At 41.5% G+C, this 20,662-nt stretch overlaps 1 protein-coding gene and 1 non-coding gene across 2 annotated transcripts; both read right to left on the minus strand.

Moving 5' to 3' along the window:
* Nucleotides 1-934: 934 nt before the first annotated feature.
* Nucleotides 935-20,012, minus strand: p2ry6 (pyrimidinergic receptor P2Y6). The gene is made up of 4 exons (XM_028574529.1): nucleotides 19,896-20,012; nucleotides 19,678-19,779; nucleotides 4,262-4,677; nucleotides 935-4,053 (listed from the first exon to the last, which is right to left on the minus strand). The coding sequence occupies exons 3-4, from the start codon at nucleotides 4,666-4,668 to the stop codon at nucleotides 3,381-3,383; spliced, it is 1,080 nt and encodes a 359-aa protein (XP_028430330.1). The 5' UTR covers nucleotides 4,669-4,677; nucleotides 19,678-19,779; nucleotides 19,896-20,012; the 3' UTR covers nucleotides 935-3,380.
* trnaa-agc (transfer RNA alanine (anticodon AGC)) lies at nucleotides 11,576-11,648 on the minus strand. The gene has a single exon. It is a non-coding gene; the product is annotated as a tRNA-Ala (tRNA).
* Nucleotides 20,013-20,662: the final 650 nt, after the last annotated feature.

Below are 20,662 nucleotides of genomic sequence, written 5' to 3' on the forward strand. Positions count from 1 at the left end.
TTTTGCATGTTAATGCCTGGGATAGGGCAGAGGGGATGGGCGGGACTATGAGTATAGGGGCTGTCATAGCCCCCTCGGGGATTGAAAGGAAAAGGCTTTTTTTCTTTTTTGATGGGAGAAGGCAGATACTGTGGACAAACTAGTGTAATTATAGCCCTTTCCCTTACGAAAAGGACAGTAGCACTGTCAGGAGTTTTAGACAGGAAAAAACCCATTTTTAGAGCAACATTTAAGGACCTGCAGCCTTTTTGTAAATATCCCTAGGAACATATCACTATAAAACACACTATTAATTTCTAAAATACAGTATAAACTCTATATATACTCTGTATTTATGTCTTTAGAGGTGAAGACTCACGGAGGAAGCCAGAGAATGTAACACTTTGATTTAACAACACCATAACTGCATATTCAGCCAATAGCTCAATACCACAGTGTGTTATGATGGTGTTGGTGAATTAGTGTCAAAGAAAAAACAAAGAAAAAATGTTTTCACTCATGCACAATAACCCCTCTGTGGTGCTTCCCATGTGGCTGTCTGGTTAACAGGTCCTTTTGTTCCAGAGAGGAATTCTGTGTTCCGTTCCCGCAGAAGATGAGTATAGCTGCTGACTGCAGCGCCCTCCACAGTCTGACCTGTTAAATGTCAGGTCACTGTGGTGGTAGATGATGGCCTTTTGCTAAACTCCTTACACAAATGGAACACATTAAACATAAAGAACTGTAAGTAATTCCCCTACTTATTCAGTTTGGAAGTTCAGATTCAAGAGTTTTGGGATATGCATTCTGCCCGATAAATTCCATGGAAATCTGTAACACACTGCCTGGTGAAATTGTGTTAGTGGGGTGTTCACGTTGTGTTGTAAAAAGATGATCACAATGTACATTCATCAGAAAATTACTTTTCACTGAATGAAGAAGGTAGCAGAAGACATTCATGATAGGCTGTGTGAGTTTTATTTTAATGGCTTTTTTTCAGTTACGTTTTGACAACATCCAAAACATTTACACAAGCAAGCAACGCAAGGGCGCTGCATAAAAAAGAAAAGGAAAACACATACATATTACTTTGTCATCAACATAATTATTTAAGTCACAAAATTAAAATTCTATTCCTGATACTACGCTGTGGTACACTATTTTATTTAAAAAAAAAAAAAGAACTCTTCTAAATAATACTGATTGACACAAATATGTTGACACAGTGCATACTTCTTAAGCGCTCTAAACTGATCACACACACACACACACACACACACACACACACACACACACACACACACACACACACACACACTTCAGACAGATGTGGCAAAAAATAATTACACATTGCAAATATTCAACCAAACAGACACATAAACAACAAAACCTGTGCATTCACTTTGTGCTGAAGCCTGGAGCCCAACATACAGTATATTACAGTACTACCATACTCACTATGCATGCTATACACACACAAATTAACATTAAGTTTAAGTTAAGTTTAAAAAACAAACATTTTTAAGCACATGACCTCATATTGTGGTCAAAATGCTCCCTGCATTTAAAATGCATGAACATTACCTTCACAGTGGCGTCAGAGCAATTGAAAGCTTGTCGGTAAATTAAATCTGAATAACAGATTACTTTAGTTGAGGTGGAATTTCCAGCTTACAAACTCATGCTTTGTAAGTTGAGACAGTGGTACCCCGAGTCTCACTCAGGTCAGTGTCCAACATAACCTTTCCAGGCAGAGGGGTACTTCAACTCTGTGTCTCCATGGAAGGAGGGGGACGTAGCAGCTGTATGACAACACAGTGCTGCTCACCCTGCCAAGGCCATAGAGAAAGTAAACACATAACACATTTTGTCTGCGCTGAGATATTTGGGTGTCCACAATAGCTTTGTTTACTTTGAAGGTTCAGCCAAACTTAACGCCTCCAGCATGAGTTTAATGGGAGAAAAACGTGCTCTGGTTTATTGGCACGTCATTAAACCAGTCACAATCGTCGTGGGCGGAGCCACGGAGCCTCTGCAAAAGAGTCTCGGGAAGGAACTTGTTTTGGTGGAACGTGTGTACGTTCAAAGGTTGTTTTAGTCGTGCATCAGAAAACTCAGATTCGACAGATAGTCTAGCTAGCTGTCTGGATTTACCCTGCAGAGATCTGGGGAACATAATCCTATTAAATCGACATTACTCGTTAAAAGTAGAGCTCATTGTCATAAATGTCTCTATTCCCTATTATTCATTATTTGTTCTGTCGAAACACCTAACTTCCAGCAGCAGAATTGACTTCTTTGATCAGTAACCACAGGGTTGAGCCTTAATGTAGACCCTGCCCTGAAGTCCTCTAAGCATCTAATGCATCTGATAACCACTCTTAAATGTATTAACAGTAGCACATACATTTGAATGGATTTTCTTTGTTCACTTGAGAATTTAAAGAACACGTGGAGAAAAATAAAGACTGATGGCCTATTTTAGTGTGGTACGAGCTGGATATTTAGGTTTTGTTGGCATCAGTTTATCTCTGATTTTAGGGAAAGCAGCAATATTTATATAAAAGTGCGTATACAAATGCAATTTCAACATGCAGTCATAAACATTTATAATTGCTTTGAGCATTTCACATGGCTTTGTGCCATATTTGATTTTATCGCAAAGAATAAATGTATTGATCTTTCCACCTCAACATCACACATATCTCACCATCTTTTACCTTTAGTTCTATATAAACGGCAGAGGCCTGCTAAAGTAGAAGAAACTCCTCATTATTTTGTCATGTTAGCATATTATCATTACATCTATAGATTAAACTGCAGGTCACAGTGTGAAACCAAAATTATTATTTACAAAAAAAATTGTTTCTCCTTTACTACCTAGTTCACAGCAGAGACTGAAAAGTAAACATTTCACAGATAACGGCGACAATGCAGGATATGAATGCCCTCGTCTGCTGACGGTATAGTACATGTACAGCAGTCCTCAGCCACAATAATAATGAAATAAAGACAAGATGTATTCTGGAATCTCAATGAGAAGTGTCCCAAATGCCTGAATTCCCCAGAGAAACTGGGAACATTTCCTCCTAGTTTTCTCAGTCTATGTTTACCTTTCACATGACAAGATTACAACCTTCATTTTACATTTCAGAAGTCTTCTTGATATGCCAGTACCTCTAAATTTAAATTTAAAGACCCTCTTAGGAAGGTACGGTTCTTTGTTGCATTGAGTACGAGGTAAAAGCTTAAAGGACTTAACATTAGAACGTGCGTGAGGAAACTCGGCAGCCAATACACGTACCACTTTGCAGCCTCCTAGGATCCACCTAGCAAAGCAAAGCAAAGCAAAGCAAAGCAACAAGGCTTTAATAAAACACTGCTGCAGAATATGTTTTGGCTCACACACTGGTGCCCTTGTCCCTGAGGCTGGTGACTTTGCGCATAAACCTTCTGGTGTTCCGGCGGTAGCGTGGCTGGGTGAAGTAGAACAGAATCGGGTCCAGAAAGCTGTTCATGCTGGCAAACGGCCTGGTGCTTTTATAGATGATTGAGAACAAGTTTCTGGTCTCGCAGGGCGCGTCAGGCAGGGTACGCACCACCAGGTACATGGTCTTGGTGAGGTGAAACGGCAGGAAGCTTATGCAGAACACCACCGCCACCACAATAATCATCCGTACCGCCTTGTCCCGTTTCTCCCCAGTCGTCATGGAGACACCCTCGTAGGAGAATGGGCGGCAGAGGATCTGGGCCATCCGACAGTAGCACACCATAACCCCAATGAAAGGCACCAAGAAGCCGAGGCAGGTCAGACCTATGCCGTAAGGATAATAGTCCACTGAATTCTGTGGCGTACTTAAATCATAACACACCGTGTTGTTTCGCTGGACTCCTGTCGCAGCAAAGTGAAATGTTGGCGCGCACAGGGCCACCACGACCAGCCACACCCCTCCACAGATATACCACGTCAACCTGCGACCACCTTGCTTGTGCCACATCGCCATAGGATGGCAAATTCCAACGTAGCGCTGCACACTGATGCAGGTGAGGAAGAGGATGCTGCCATGCAGATTACTAAAAACAGGAAAACAGGAAAAAGGAAATACTGTTGAGTCAAATCTCATTAGGCTGGCTTCTTCTGTACTGTTTTGTGAGAAAGACCAAAAGTGTTCTTATTTAACTGGAAAGTTACAAAAAAATCAAAATAAATATGGAATGCTTTTAACTCACAGTTGTATACATATATATAGATAATTAGCCAGTATTCAGTCAAATATCTCACCTGTAGAACTGAAACCTGACCAATTTACAGGCAAACTCCCCAAAGGGCCAGTAGTCACGACTGGCGTAGTTGTAGATGAGCAAGGGAAGGGACATCACATATAGGAAGTCGGCGATGGCCAAGTTGAGCATATATATGTTGTTTTTGGACAGATTGGGCCGAGTCCTCCATATCTTTAGTATGACAGCAGCATTGAGAGGAAGTCCAAGCAAGAAGACAAAAGTGTACACAGCGGGGAGTAAAATACGCTTAAAGTCTTCCTTATAGGTGCAGCGAGGGCCGCCCAACCCGCTGGTGTTGCTGACGCCGGCGAGGAAGCCGTCTGCTGCGTATGGCTCTGTAGGCCATATGTTGGTAGAGAAGAAGGTTTTCGAGATGAGAGGGTCAGTCGAGAAGGAGTGTGGCATCTTCGCATCCTGCAGGAGACACAGCGAGAGTCATGAGTGGGTTGTTTACTTTGACAATTATGTCAATATTTTAACAGACAAAAAAAATAAATGTGTATATGCACAAACAAATGTAAATTTGCACAGTCTATTGGCAGAGTTAAAATTACATAACAGGAGAAATTCCCACTCAAAATAAAATGTGTGAGGATGTTAAAGCACACACCGTACAAACCGCACACTACACCAGTTTTACCTCGGTGCAGAGGGAGAGCGAGAAAGAGAGAGAGAGAGAGAGAGAGAGAGAGAGAGAGAGAGAGAGAGAGAGAGAGAGAGAGAGAGAGAGAGAGAGAGAGAGAGGGGTGCGCTCATAAAAGTTCAAACATTTACAGACCGACAACCCTGTAAACATTCCCTGATGGGTATATTTATGAAATATATAGATTTTAATGGGAGGGAATTATATATCGGCTATTTCCTGGCTTCTTGAGCCGTGTGTCGCCAATGCGCACATCTGTATGAATTATGTTTTTTATATTTTTTATTTGCTCTCATGATCGCTTCCACTGCCAGGGTTGCAACTGAAACAATAGGCTAAAGCAACGACAGTTTATGGAAAGCACAAGTGTAATTATGGTCAGATCTTGGTCCTGACTGATGGGGAAGTGATATTGATAAGCGTTGTGATTTACGCATCTACAGCATCTGCTATTTTTTGTTGCCAGCTGTCCTCCTGTTTTAGGAAGCAGCAACTGTATTGCGTTTTATACTGTGTTCTTCATATTTATGTAGAATTATAGTTGCTCTTCTTACTTAAAATATGTGGCTATTGGTCATGTTGTGCAAACATCGCCTCGCTTATGTGAACACGCGCCACTAGATTGGGAAACCCTGGGTTGATTGAACTAGTTGTTTACCACCGTGTTGACACAGGTTATGTGGGACCGTGGTTGTTAGGTTAGGTGAAGCAGGGTAACTGAAATAAATCCAGGACATGTTGATCTTGATTCGTAGTACAGGCCTCAGATGTAGTATGAACTTGACACACTGTGTGTATGTGTGTATATATGTATTTTACATGCATACATACAAAAATATATATCTTTTTTTTTTAGTTTTTCAGTGACTGTGTGATGACTGTATTCAGGTGTTAGAAAACACAGACAGAGAGAGAAAGTCTCCACCAGAGGGCACAAGAGATTACTGTTTGTTTGATTTATGCCATCAACGTCTGCAGCATCACAGGAAAGCAGTCGCCTTGAGCCCCGTCAACACTGGACTTTTCCTACAATAATTATTTTACTGAAATGAAAGTACATTAAGCAGTAGCAATCAAATGTAGTTAGAGTAGTAAATATACTCAAAAGATTTTTTTTTTATCTCCCCAGACCTCTTAAAGTTATTCTATATACTATATCTAACTACAGAAAGTCTAACGGAAGGAATATCTGTCTGTGTGTGAGTGTGTATGTTCGCCTTCCGGATTTCTGTCATTCGAATATCTGGAGAACCGTTCATCTTATGTACTTGACAGCTTGCCGGGTGCATTGCTGGGTACCCAAAAGAGCTGGGCAATATGGAGAAAATCAAATATCACTATATTTTTGACCAAATACCTCAATATCAATATTGCGGCGATATTGTAGGGTTGACAATTGGTGCTCTCGCAAAATATCTACACAATGAAATTTTTTATAAATAATCATCCTATACTTGCACACGTCGAATTTGGTGAATGTTGGATTCAATATTAATAAATTGTGAATAACAATTAGCGAGTGCACAGTACAGGTTGGGGGGGAGAAACATGTAAAAATCCAAGCGACTGCTGTGTGCAGCTGCGGGGGCGGGGGTTCGGGGCTTCACGGCTCAAGTATGTGTTCTGCAGCAGGATAAAATGCCTATTTGGAAATGAATCCCTCCGCTAAGTGTATTTCACCGTGTGTGTGTTTGTGATGGAAACATGCTGGATATATTAACGTCATAACTGAACTCTTCTTCACTTCCCTCCATGAGCACGAACGGATATCCTACAGGAACATCCTCACTCAAATTGTGTAAGTTTACTAACTTATAACACTAATAATGTTACCGCCAGCAAAATAAACTCCCCTAATTAGATATGTGTTTTAACGTTACTTCATAACCGTCAAGCTACTAAAAGCCTGTTAGGAAATGAATACCTCTGCGGCAGTGTTAATTACGTCACACTGGTGCTCGTTGTTACAACTTGGTCACTATGTATTTAGTAGGAGTACTCGTAGTGCTAAATTACTAGATAATACTGCCAAATAAATAAATTATGGCCTAGCCAACCAGCCCATTAGATTATAATAATTGAATCCTTGTATCGCTTTAGAACTGTGGAAGCCGGAAAGCTGCAAGTTTTGAAATGAAAACCACTGCAGACTGTCTGGTGGTCTCCCACTCACAACTCCCACTGTCTGGAAGAGGCTGCTACTCAGATATTAATCAACTTATCTTAATTACTGCTCCCACCACCAACATCAATCATATCCATTTCCTTCATGGCAGCTGTGGGCGAGTAAGTAAATGTCTTAAGCCACTTCCTCTAAAGCCTTGTCAGACTGTGACTCACTGCATTTCGCAACTAGCTATGTGTGTGTTAGCGTACATAGGCAATGTTTTGTTAAACTGCTTAAAACTGTATTTGTGTGTTTAAAAAAAAAAGTGTGAGTCTTTAAGAAGTTGTTTTAAGTTAACTGCTCTGTGTAGGTGACAATTTGTTGTGAGCAACAGTGACGCATGATTTCATAATTCCTGGAAAAGTAATTTGAAGGAGAGGAGGAGGGAGCAAAGTGCCGGCAGACCAAACAACACTGAACCAATGAGCAGGCACAGAGGAGTAACAAAGGTCTGCACTGCAGATGACTGATGACTCATTGACAGTGTAATTTTTTTGATTTGTCGACTAGCCCGTCTCAAGAAAGGCCTTGAGACCAATTACTCAACTATCTTAAAGCCCAGTGACGTCACTCCAATCACTAAGCTTTCTGAAAACACTGCACTTTAGAAAGTGATGTCTGATTAACTCCATAAATCACACTGTTAATCCTCGTTTGGACTGAAGGTGCCTCTTATGGTAAGAGATGTTCCGATACTGCCCCAAAACGCTGGTATCGGTAACCACGTAATAAAGCCCTAAAGAAAATCTACGTTAAAGTACTTTATTTATGTTCTTTTTCCATTATAACTGACTTTCATTGTTTGTATTTGTTCATGTTTAACCTGAGCCAGACAGACAACAAATATAGAAATAATATCACATCCATGCAGGTAGTATATAATTGTTAAAACATAATAAAATATATGACACACTGGTATCGGATCGGTACTCGGTATCGGCCGATACGCAAGTTCAGGTATCAGAATCGGTATCGGGAAGCAAAAAATGGTATCGGGCCATCTCTACTTATGGTCAGCGCTCATGTTTAGGCCTGCCTTTAGTCAGCCTAACCTCCAGGGATAAGGTGTATATAATGAACACTTTTTGTCTGACTTTAAAACTGCAATCCATACTGTAACTTTTCACATGGGCAGCCAAAGTGATCGTGCCTCCTTTGTCACTTTGTGGTTGTTGGAATTCATAATGTTGGCAATGCATATGCAGTTAAAGTGTCAAAGAGTGAGCAACAACATGAAACCAAACGTGTTATTTACTTTACTAGAAAAAACTAAACAGGTCACTGGCAGGTCTCATTTGTGTAGTATTACACTATAACGTTTCCTACAATACAGAGCAGGGGAGAAAAAAGAGAGAAAACTAACTAATTCTGGATACTACAAGCCCTAGCAAGCAAATCATTGATCTACAAAGCAAAGCAGGAATAACAGATGAGATCTGCCAACTGAAACACGCACAGCTCTGATTCCCATATTGAATATCTGCTCCTCATTAGGACTGCCACTGTGGTGCAGATCATCATATATCACTGGAGGAAGATATTGTTCACAAGAATTAATGAACTGTTGAGTGTCAATTTCTTTTTAAATTAATAAGGGAAAACAGTCAAACAGAAATGTAAACCTCTTCCTGAGATATCTTATCTGTTCAAAACGTGTTATAAAAGCATGCAATGATTGATATGAATGAGTGCAGTTGATGAGCCGTATTTGATCACTGGCTTTTATGATTAATCCCACAAATAGTATAGTTCGTAATTGTTCGGCCGATAGTTGAATCACAGATTGAATAGGAACAATGCGGATTCCGTCCTGGTCGTGGAACAACCTATGATGGCATCATAGGTCCGTGACCTTCAGCACTCACTGGATCGGTTCGCATCCGAGTGTGAAGCGGCTGGAATGAGGGTCAGCACCTCTAAATCTGAGGCCGTAGTTCTCAGCAGGAAACCGATGGAGTGCCTACTCCAGGTAGGGAATGAGTTCTTACCCCAAGTGAAGGAGTTCAACTACCTTGGGGTCTTGTTGGCGAGTGGAACGCCTCGGGATTCCCCAGTCAGAGCTGGTTAATGTGGCACAGGAAAGGGAAGTTCGGGGTCCCCTGCTGGAGCTGCTGCCCCCCCGACCCGACCCCGGATAAGCGGATGATGATGGATGGATGGATGGGTGGATGGATGGGATAAAATAGAAATATTCACAGGACAAAAACAGATATACACCCCAGATTAACCTTTCACTTTCAATAAGAGAAATGTATTATGTTGTGTGGCTTTAATGATGACTCGGTATATGTCTGTGGTCCTGAAATACAGGCTGTGTAAGTATGTGTGTTTGATATGATCATGTTTCCAACTCTAGAGCCAAACCGTAATTACAGGCCTCTTAAGTTCTAGGCCGACCAGGCTCCTCTCCTTACCCTGTCTCTCTTAATTATGCTGTTATAGTTTTAGACTGCCGGGGGACTTCCTTTGAAACACTGAGCTTCTCTCTCCTCTCTCTTTCCATCTGTGTGCTTCCATGTTTCAGAAATGCTTGTTACTAACCTAGCTCTGGGGAGCTTATTACCCGGAGTCCATATGTTTCCTTGGATTAGGGTGGCACCAAAATCATGGTTGCAGCCTGTCGCCGTGGTCCTGCTGCACGCCCTGCTATGCCCTGTTTCACCTGCTACGCTCTGCAGTGCCCTGCTACGTCCTGCTGCATCCTACTACGCCCTGTTACGCCCTGCAGTGCTCTGCTACATCCTGTGACGCCCTGCTACGTCCTGTGACGCCCTGCTATACCCTACAGTGCCCTGCTATGCCATGAACTACTATTTCTAGTCACTGATCCATTATCTTTATTGTGACTATTATTGCCACTGTTCATCACACCCCCAACCGGCACCGTCAGACACCGCCTACCAAGAGCCTGGGTCTGTCCAAGGTTTCTTCCTGAGAGGGAGTTTTTCCTCGCCACTGTCGCATTGAATGCTTGCTCTTGGGGAATTACTGGAATTGTTGGGTCTTTGTGAATTATAGAGTGTGGTCTAGACCTACTCTATCTGTAAAGTGTCTTGAAATAACTCTTGTTATGAATTGATACTATAAATAAAAATTTAATTGAAAAATTGAATTAAGTAGTCATATTTGCACTGTGTGTGTGTGTGTGTGTGTGTGTGTGTGTGTGTGTGTGTGTGTGTGTGTGTTCGTGCCTGTGTGTGTCCCTGATGGCTTCTGGTGAAGTGATTGCTCACAGCTACTCTTTAGGCCGTATCCATTTCCTAATCGCCATTGATCTTAGTTTAATAGCAGTATAATAGATACACACATTAAAGCACAACAGTAAACACAGACAGACACACAGACACACACACACACAGACACACACACACACACACACACACACACACACACACACACACACACACACACACACACACACACACACACACACACACACACATATACAATACAGGCCAAAAGTTTGGACACACCTTCTCATTGTCAGGGTCCCACCGGCACCAGCACTCACTCCTCCCTCTCATTCTCCAGCACACACTCCTCCCACTGATTCATACTCCTCGTCACTCAAGCAGATCAGTCGCTCCCAGTCCCCTCAGTACTAATTACACACACCTTCATCTCATCAAGCCTCATCCTCAGTTCACCACCTGCAGCTAATCAACAACCACCTACATAAGCAGCACAACCACACACACTCTTTGTCTAGTCTCGTTTCTACATGACGCTCTGACTCACACGTTATGCCTAGTCTATCCAAGTTTGCCTTACCAGTACTTTGTATCCTGTTGTCTGCTGCTGCTCTAAACCTGCCTACTCAGCTACCGGATTCTTGCCTGTTGCTTCCTGCTCTTTGTTGGATCATTGTTAATAAAGATCTGCTTCACTACTCCAGTCGGTCTCCTGGTCGTCCGTGACACTCATTCAATGCGTTTCCTTTATTTTCATGACTATTTACATTGTAGATTCTCACTGAAGGCATCAAAATTATGAATGAACACATATGGAATTATGTACTTAACAAAAAAGTGTGAAATAACTGAAAACGTGTCTTATATTTTAGATTCCTCAAAGTAGCCACCCTTTTGCTTTTTTAATAGCGCTGCAAACCCTTGGTGTTCTCTCAATGAGCTTCATGAGGTAGTCACCTGGAATGGTTTTCACTTCACAGGTGTACCTTGTCAGGGTTAATTAGTATAATTATTTCCCTTATTAATGGGGTTGGGACTTAAACTGTTTCTTGGATAAAGTGGAGCTCTTGTAGAGAAAGAAAATTGCTGTAAATGCTCAAACATGGTGTACAGTACTTCTGTAAATGTTACGATGAGCAGATTAAAGATCACCTACACTGCCTGGCAATAAATATAGCCATTAATTAAGTAATGTGGTCAAAGGTAACACCGTTCTTCCATGCTGCATTTACTGGTACATCGGATCATCTGTAAAAATCCGCTTACCTTTAAAAGCATCGTACTGTATTCATCCACAGCTGAAAAGCTCATTGGAGAATGCGGGCATCGATCCCGCTACCTCTCGCATGCTAAGCGAGCGCTCTACCATTTGAGCTAATTCCCCTGCATGCTGTACAGAACCACCCAATGACATATCATTTAGCAGTACACACCCACAGTCCTGCCTGTAACGTTGTGTAATGTTACCAGTCAGCGACAGTGACGCTGTCTCAGTCTACACTCTCTATTTCTCTCTCCCCCTCTTTTACACATGCTTTGACAAGAGAGACAGCTTGCTGCATACTCTGCCCTCAGGCCTGCCAAAAGCTAAGAGCTGAAGGTGACGCAAGATTATTCATAAACCACGATTGCAAGAATGTGACTGCAACTCAGGACAAATATAGGAGATTAACATATCAAACATAACCGCGACAGGGGTTGTAAATCAAATACCACACATTAAGTTTGAATGATTATTCAGCATGTGGATTTGGTACAGTCAGGACTTTTGAACCCTGGTTAAGGTAATATGAGTCAACAGAGTATTTCAACATTCAAACAACAAGCTCTGATTAATGCACTAAACGCTATATCCAGCACTAAACAACAGACGGACACAGCTAGTAACTAGCAGCTGAACATAGAAGAATAACTTTATTGTCATTATGCAAGCACAAAGAAATTGCTATTGTGTCAGCTTCAAATTGTGCATTGTATTAAAGACTCTACACATATTTACAAAGAATAAAATAAGGCGCAAATGCGATAAGTGAAAATAAATATCAGTGCTAAAAAGTACAGAATCCAAGCAATATAAGGCAAAAAAAAGGCAATTAGAGCTGGGCAATATGGATAACATAAAATATCAATTGTTTTTTTGACCAAATACCTTAATATCGATATTGCAGTGATATTGTAGGGTTGACAATTGGTGGTTTCACAAAATATTAACACAATGAGATTTTTGATAGATAATCAACGTGCATACAATGACTAAGCAGGTAAAGGCAAATAATAGAACAGCTACAACAGTCTGGTAACTTCAGAAAATGGCATCACTTTACTGTAATGTAGGCTTTTCAAACCAGGAAAAGACAACGCTTGTGTCATATTATGACAAAGACAGCGACATGGTCTCGCATATACAAAACATGCATGCACACATTAGCACACAACCATATACATCCTCTTTAATGAGATAAACAACAGACATCATTTAATCATTTCCAACAAAGACAGATGCCGCTGCAATGGAAAAACACACACACAACTGCCATTGTCTTAATTAGGAAAAAACACCTATCATCTTGGCTGATATGTTGCAGGCTAATACGAGTCGTTCAGTCGTGAGGACAGGCACTGTGGCCAGTACACGGGAGACATTTGAAACCAATCAGCTGCACCATAAATAGACACATGGGTGATGAGGAAGGCTGGTGTTCAACGCGCACGCACATGCACACACACACACACACACACACACACACACACACACACACACACACACATAAACACAAACACACACACACACACACACACACACACACACACACACACACACACACAGGAGCATAAAACAATTGCTTGTTGCAGATGACCCAACTGCAATCAGTCAACGGTCCTCATAAACAACTATCAAACTCTCCTCAGAGAGCACTGGCTGTCTCTCAAACAAGAAGCAAACAACCCAAACATTTCAACTAAACCTCCCCTTTTGTGGTCTTCTCTGAAACATTTTGCATTTCCATTGATTTCCACAGAATTAGTTTTAGGTATATTTTACATGGCTAGAATGGCTTTTGCAGGAATCTCCTTCTGGCAGACCCACACCAGTAGCCAGTTACTTCTAGTCCAGTGAAAACGTACGGATGGACAGGAGCGTCTAAAGTAAAATGGATCACATACACACACAAGGCAATACACAGCGCTCCACTGTTAATAATTTGTCATAACTTGTAGACCAAAACGTGTTGATGCTCGTTACTGTAAGGATTTGGACAGAGGATTTCATTAGGCATGTAAAAACTTAAGACAGCGGTTCAGGCTGGCCTCTGTGTGACTCCTATCAAGGCGTTGCCAAACACGGAGGGGGGGGGGAGGAGTGAATGCAGCTCTGATGAAACAATAAAAAACAGAGACAGTACAGTAGGGCATCTGGCACTGCAACCTTCTAGGATCCTTCTAGCACTTCATTCAGCCTGACACCGTGTTCAGGTTAGCTATTTTCTGGTCCGGGTGGTGGGGAGATTGGGGGCAATTTGTTTTGCTTTGCTCTAACACAGTGGTTCTCAACCTTTTTGGTACCAACGCCCCCCTATCCATTATCCAGGTCCCTTACCACCACCCCCCCCCCCCCAATCAAATAAGATGTAGGTAATTGCCCTGAATATTAATGATCAGGTCCTATTTTTGTTATGATAATTATTATTGTTGTTATACGCCCTATTATTTGTTGTTACTATTGTTATCAAAAATCATCAAAAAAATCATATCATTGAATGAAAAATGTTTGACAGCTTTGTTCATAAACTTATTAAAGATAAATGATTTTAACGTTTAATATAGTCTATAAAGTTCACAACAAGACCGAATCATAACGCTGCAGTACCGAGTTTATATAACATGATACTCTGACGTCCCGTTCCCATGAAGACAGCACGGAGCTGCACCACACAAAGCCTAAAGAAACCCTAAAGAGAAGAAGAGTTAGGATCCACCGTCTTGTCCAGTCGCAGTGGCGTAAACTGGCAGCTTTTAATGTTGCAGACCACTGTTTTTTGCAAGTAGTTTAAAGTGTAAACTCGTATTGTTGTGAACCTTTGGTGTAAACTCGCCTTAAAACAAATGCCCCCTAAAGGCACCTCAACACCCCCCTTTCCACAACATTGCTTCCAGTGGCCCCCCGTCATCCTCTGAACGCCCCCTGGGGGGCTGTACCACCCCCGTTGAGAAACACTGCTCTAACAGCTCAATAGCTGGCTAATAATGTATCCATTCTGCTGAAATCATTTTCAGTCAACACAGAGGTAATTTTGTTAGCCTGGTTCCAGATTTCTGAATCGCCATTCACATCTCAGATTTATTCAGAGAAGCAAACGACCAATCAGAGTTTAGTAGGCAGGATTAAGATTGAGAAGAACAACTTCCCTAAGCTTAATGTCTCCAACAAAGCTCTGACCTAGGGCTGGGACGGTATGGATTTTGTCCTAACGCGGTTGAAAAGCAAGAAATTGCCACGGTATTGCGGTAGACGACAACCCCCTTACGAGAGTAGCGTAAGTTAGAGTGAGAATGGCAGGGTGCCTTAAGTGATTGACGGCAGTGCCCGTGTGGGTGTGTTGGCGCAAGGAGAGCGAGCGGTAACGGAGAGTAGCGTATGAGTGCCGCTGTGAGGAAACGAGAGAGGAAAAAGAGTTAGCAAAGTGATGTAAAGTGAGTTAAAAGTGAACAATAAAACAACAACTTAGCTAGAGCTTCTCAAGACACAGTGGCTTTATCTATTATCAATACTGCCGGTAAAGTGAATGGCGTCACCCCCGAAAAAACACTGGCTTAAACCTTACAACATATGTTGAAGCCATAGACTGTATAAAAAGATTGCAGCACAGTGTTTCCATTTCAGCTCAATGTGAGAGTCTTTACTGAGTTTTGCTGTCATTTAGGGCCACAATGGTTTCTCTCATCTCCGTTGATCCATTCCACAGATGGTTCAGAAAGCTCTTTGGTCAATAAAGTAAAATATAAATAAAATAGTTTGCCGACAACGCCGAGTGCAGCCCGTCTAGCAGCTGAGCAGACAGAGAGCAGAGAGGCCGACTAAGCAGTTTGCTAACTTGTTGCTCTCTCTACCAATAAAAGCTGCTCTGTTTTAGGCTACGAAACGTGCATGCAGGCTGAAATTCAACCGTGCCGTTTTATCGGGATGAAGCTATAAACAGAAGGAAACTCCGCTAGCTGCTAAGCTAATGTGCAATGGTAAACACTGCAGCTTGTTAAGCTAGTTCATGATTCTACCTCAGCTGAGAACGGAGAAATGTCTTTCCTTAATACATGGTAGGAAAGGCAAAGACATTTCTCCGATACAAGACATTACACAGGTACTCTCGCATATAGGCCTAATAGTCAACATGAATGGAATGTTATTATGTGTCATGGAACATTACGCTCACCAACTTGCGAAAGGTACAAGCGGCTGAAATAGGTTTCCTCAGGAGAGTGGCTGGCGTCTCCCTTAGAGATAGGGTGAGAAGCTCAGTCATCCGTGAGGAGCTCGGAGTAGAGCCGCTGCTCCTTCGCGTCGAAAGGAGCCAGTTGAGGTGGTTCGGGCATCTGGTAAGGATGCCCCCTGGGCGCCTCCCTAGGGAGGTGTTCCAGGCACGTCCAGCTGGGAGGAGGCCTCGGGGAAGACCCAGGACTAGGTGGAGGGATTATATCTCCAACCTGGCCTGGGAACGCCTCGGGATCCCCCAGTCGGAGCTGGTTAATGTTGCTCGGGAAAGGGAAGTTTGGGGTCCCCTTCTGGAGCTGCTCCCCCCGCGACCCGACACCGGATAAGCGGACGAAGATGGATGGATGGAACTTGCGAAAGGTCGGATTTGCTCCATCTTTTGATGATTAAGTTTTGTTTAGAAAACCTTGAATCCATATAAGACACAATGTCATCAGACACAGTCCATGTCATTAGAATCAATGAATCCACGTCATTAGACACAACGTGCATACGTGCAGGCCAATGTTTTTTTTTGCAGTGATGACCCGTGGGAGGCGTCACGTGACCGCGGTATTGCGGTAATGCGGTAACTGTCCCAGCCCTACTCTGACCATGTAAATTGTTTCGGTTTTGCCATCAATAAGCAGTGTATTTGAATCGCTGAACGATTTAAGAGATGTCCAATAGTCTGACAAACATCACTGGTAAGAAAAAAAGATATACACACACACACACACACACACACACACTAATGTCCAGTCTAATTTCATGTCTCTCATTTCTGTCCTTGACACTGCTGATAATAAGGTATTGTTGATAATGCACAAATATTTTCAACTTGTGTTGCTGCCCAGGCACTTGTTTTTGCTCTTGAATGGTAATCATTATTGGTTCCTTTTAATGTTGATAGAAAAACATGTTTTTCCAAACATAGGCTGCTGCAAGCTGTAACAGCTTGATGCACACCTCTGGTGAGACAAAAAGCTTACCAGAGTGGCAAGTAGCAGTTAGCCGGTGCCCTGTGGTGACTGTTGTCATGGTTTTGTGGTGTAGGAGGAATGTGAATGCAGCTCTGGTAAAAGCAGAGTCAGTAAAGTATAAAGTACAGGAGACAGGACAAAAAGAAAAGAAATGTCTTTACTGACTGATTCCCCAATGAATCTCTGACAATCTTGGAGAATTATACAGTGTCTTTTTTTAACATAAGCTCTGGTCATTCTAAATGCTACTCAGACTGGAGAAGTCAGATTTTATCTTTGCTAATTTGTATTAAATTGACAAATTTAAGTAGACATTTTACATTACATGTTAGCTGACGCTTTGGTATCCAAAGTGACTTACAATTGCTATATATATATATATATATCAGAGGTTGCATGCCTCTGGAGCGACTAGGGGTGAAGTGTCTTGCTCAGGGACACATTGGTTGATGTATTGCAGTGGGAATTGAACCCAGATCTCCCACACTAAAGGCATGTGTCATATCCACTGCACCATCACCACCCCTATTTGGCTGGCATGTATTGGATGGCTGCCATATATACTTAGAAAGATAATACTGCGCACTTAACGTTGTCCTATAAACAACATTGGCTGTTTTTCCTCTCTCTACCCCTCTATCACCTCCCTATCTCTGTCTGTGTGTCTCTAAACCAGTGTTATTTTAGTCTCTTCCCAGTCAGACAAACAAAATACCTCCAGAAGCCTGACCATTGCCTGGCAGAAAGGAATCATTACTAAAAATCACAATCACCATGCCAAAGCTTCATGGCGAGTGTGCCAGGTCTTCACACAAGACAGCCCATCCAAATGATTCCTGGTTATTACGTCTGTGATGTGACAACTTGTTTTGACTGGAATTGGGTACAATTCCCTTGCTGCTAAAGAAAGTATTGAGAAAACAGTGTGACGTATAAAAATGTGCTTTATGAGTTTATTGCAAAACTCTTACATCTGTATTTTTCCACTGGTGTCATCAACAGCAGAGATGATGTAACGACTAAAGAGTCAAAATTATGTGCACGCAGAACTGAAACAAATATCCAAATAACCAGACTGATCTCATAAAGTGAGTGACGTGTTATCAAGACGCATAATCGCTTTTTAGCGTGTTTATCAAGGCCGTTTGGCCACCATTGACCTACATTACGTGTGAATTTTCGCCATAGCGAGTAGTATGAAGAGACGTAAGTCCACAGAGGGAGGTTGGTTGGGATAGCGCATGGGTAAAACACAGGACTTACACCCAGGAGAGCCGGGATCGTGTGCCGTTTTTCAGCTGTTTTTTTTATTTTGTTAATATTTTTTTTAAGAGTTCCCCAATGTTTCTTTCCTAAACTCAACCGTTTATTGTTTTCCACAGCGTGTGATGTTGGTGACCTCCCAATGTTCTTTTCCTAAACCCAACCTTTTTTTTTTTTTTTTTTTTTTTTTCAAGCGTGACGTTTATCTCGCAATAGTACAGCGACGCCACGTGGTGTGTATGTTTACATCCGCTGTATACAGCGTAGACATACACGCGGATAGCTCAAAATGCATAAAGATAACACGCCATTTGGCTTTAGGAAAGTGGCGTGTATGTTTACGCAAAGTCATGATGCCATGTTGAAATAACAGGAAAATCGGAAATGTAATATTTCAAGCAATAATGCAACAGAATTGACCAATTTCCCACTTCTCAATTATGACGATTTGCTGTTTTTTTGTTGGTCTTATGTGACAGTAAACTGCACATTTAGAGGTTTTAGACTGCTGGTCAAACAATTCACGACATTTGAAGATGTCACTTTTGCCTCTGGAAACTGGGATGGATATTTTTTCATCCCTTTAATCATCCCTAATTCAATGTAACATAAAAAGTCTAAAACATATTTGTCAAGTCAAGATTTGTGAATATTAACAAACTTCTGCAACAAGACATTATTTTAATTTTCCTTTTAAAAAGTAATGTTAAAAAAAAATGCTCACACTTTATGTTCTACAAGTTTCACATAGATGCTGTCACAAATATTTACACCTGGAATAGTATGTGCACAGTAAAAAATAAATAAAAATACTGACGCAAGCCACTGTGCAGTTTGCATCAGATTAGTGTCTTGGGTTGTAAGGCTGGGCGATATGGAGAAAATCAGATATCACGACATTCTTGACCAAATACCTCGATAAAGATACTGCGGCGATATTCTAGGGTTGAGAATTGGCGCTTTAACAAAATATGTTCACACTTAGATTTTAGATGAATAATCATCAGTAATGTGGACATAATGTCTAAGTGGGGAAAAGGCAAATAATAGAACAGCTAGAACAGTCTGGTAAGTTCAGAAAAGTACATCACGTTGCTGTAATGCAGCCTTTAAAACCAGGAAAAGACACCACGAGGATATCCAAAATCTAAGATGATATCTAGTCTCATATCACGATATCGATATAATATCGATATATTGCCTAGCCCTGTTGGGTTGTTTCTTTAATTTCCCAGATTTAGAGTGTTGTGTGGATTAAAAACACCGGGGAAAAAACAGGGAAGGAATGCAACGAATCTGATTTACAGCAAAGGGTCTCTTATCAGAAATACAAGAGACAAATCTTCCTCCACCATAAGAGAAACTTTACATTTGCTGGGTTTTTGGGACGTTTCAGTGATTTATTTCAGTAGGCTACCCAATTGTCTTTAGTGTATCTGGTTCATTCCGTTCAGTGTAAGTTTCCAAAACATTACCTGGCTGTAGTAGGCTTATACTGAAATAATAGATGAGTCAGACGTCACCACAAAACTATAAAACTATTAAAAAAAAAAAAAAAAAGACAGGTATAAGCAACACAGCAACCCTAAGCCCCAATGGGAATATGAAGTTGTCATTTGTTTGATTCAAATGCCTTAGCTTGATATTTTTCATTTCTAAGTGAGAAAAGAGGCTATGAACTGTAAACAAATATAACTTACCCTGAATGACAGCAACAACAACTAAAAAAATGAAGTGGCAACATCAACAAGTTGGCGACTCCATGGTAGCATGCAAGACTCGTCCTGCTTCTTTCCTCTCCCCTGCAACAAGACAAGTTCAGCGTGGAGGGAAAAACGTCGCGGAAACAATAAAAAATAATAACTATGAAGCTGTTTTTATTCAACAAACACCGAGTAAAAGTGTGGTTTAAACTCACCGCTTCTCTGTCTCCGGACCTGCCTGCTTTGACTTCGGTTGCGCGTGACGCACACTTCACACACCGTTGCAACTCTTGTGGCTACTGCTGCTGTTGCCGCTGTTGCTGCTGCTGCACGACGGCGCGCGCTACACAGGGGCCACGCATGCGCAATGAGTCTCCCACATAACCAGGGAAAAGGGAATGATTCAAAATGAATGTCTATGAGCTTTTATTTTATGCAGTTCTTTTTTAACCTGCTTAGGCAACGCTTTTTAAAACAGTCACCACTTGTTTTTTGATGATTGCTGGCAGGTGTAGCCTACTTTAGAAATAGCCTATCTCAACAGTTTGAACACTGTTCTAAATCAAGGCGCTTGGAATAGTAAACTGCAAGTAATATTAGCAACAATTTATGCCTCATGCCAGTTAACATCGGGGGGTTAAAATGACTTATAACAAACTTCAAAAAGTGAATGAATACTTTGAATAGTTTTTCCCCTTTTGAAAGTGGCCATTGTATAAGCAGGGTAATAGCTAGGATTCAATTAATACTGAGGTCATGAGCATTGACATTAAACATTGACAGCTTTCATCACTGAGTAACAGCTGGCTTTCATGTATCACCGTGTCTCATCTGGTTGGGATTTTATGAGACTTTTATTGTGCTGCTGTTATTTGATTTGGGAACATGACGGTTTCCTGCTCAGCCTCCGGTTCCAATCAGAGTGTATCTGATAAGAAGTAGCCACAACAGAGACATACAAATGTGGAATGCCACAGCACAA

The sequence above is a fragment of the Perca flavescens genome, chromosome 3, assembly GCF_004354835.1.
Source record: "Perca flavescens isolate YP-PL-M2 chromosome 3, PFLA_1.0, whole genome shotgun sequence".
NCBI classification, from domain to species: domain Eukaryota; kingdom Metazoa; phylum Chordata; class Actinopteri; order Perciformes; family Percidae; genus Perca; species Perca flavescens.

Coding starts and splice junctions, on each gene's coding strand:
- p2ry6 (XM_028574529.1), bottom strand. CDS start 4,668: ATGCCACACTCCTTCTCGACTGACCCTCTCATCTCGAAAACCTTCTTC. Junction 4,054..4,261: donor GTCAGGTTTCAGTTCTACAG/GTGAGATATTTG, acceptor TCCTGTTTTTAG/TAATCTGCATGGCAGCATCC.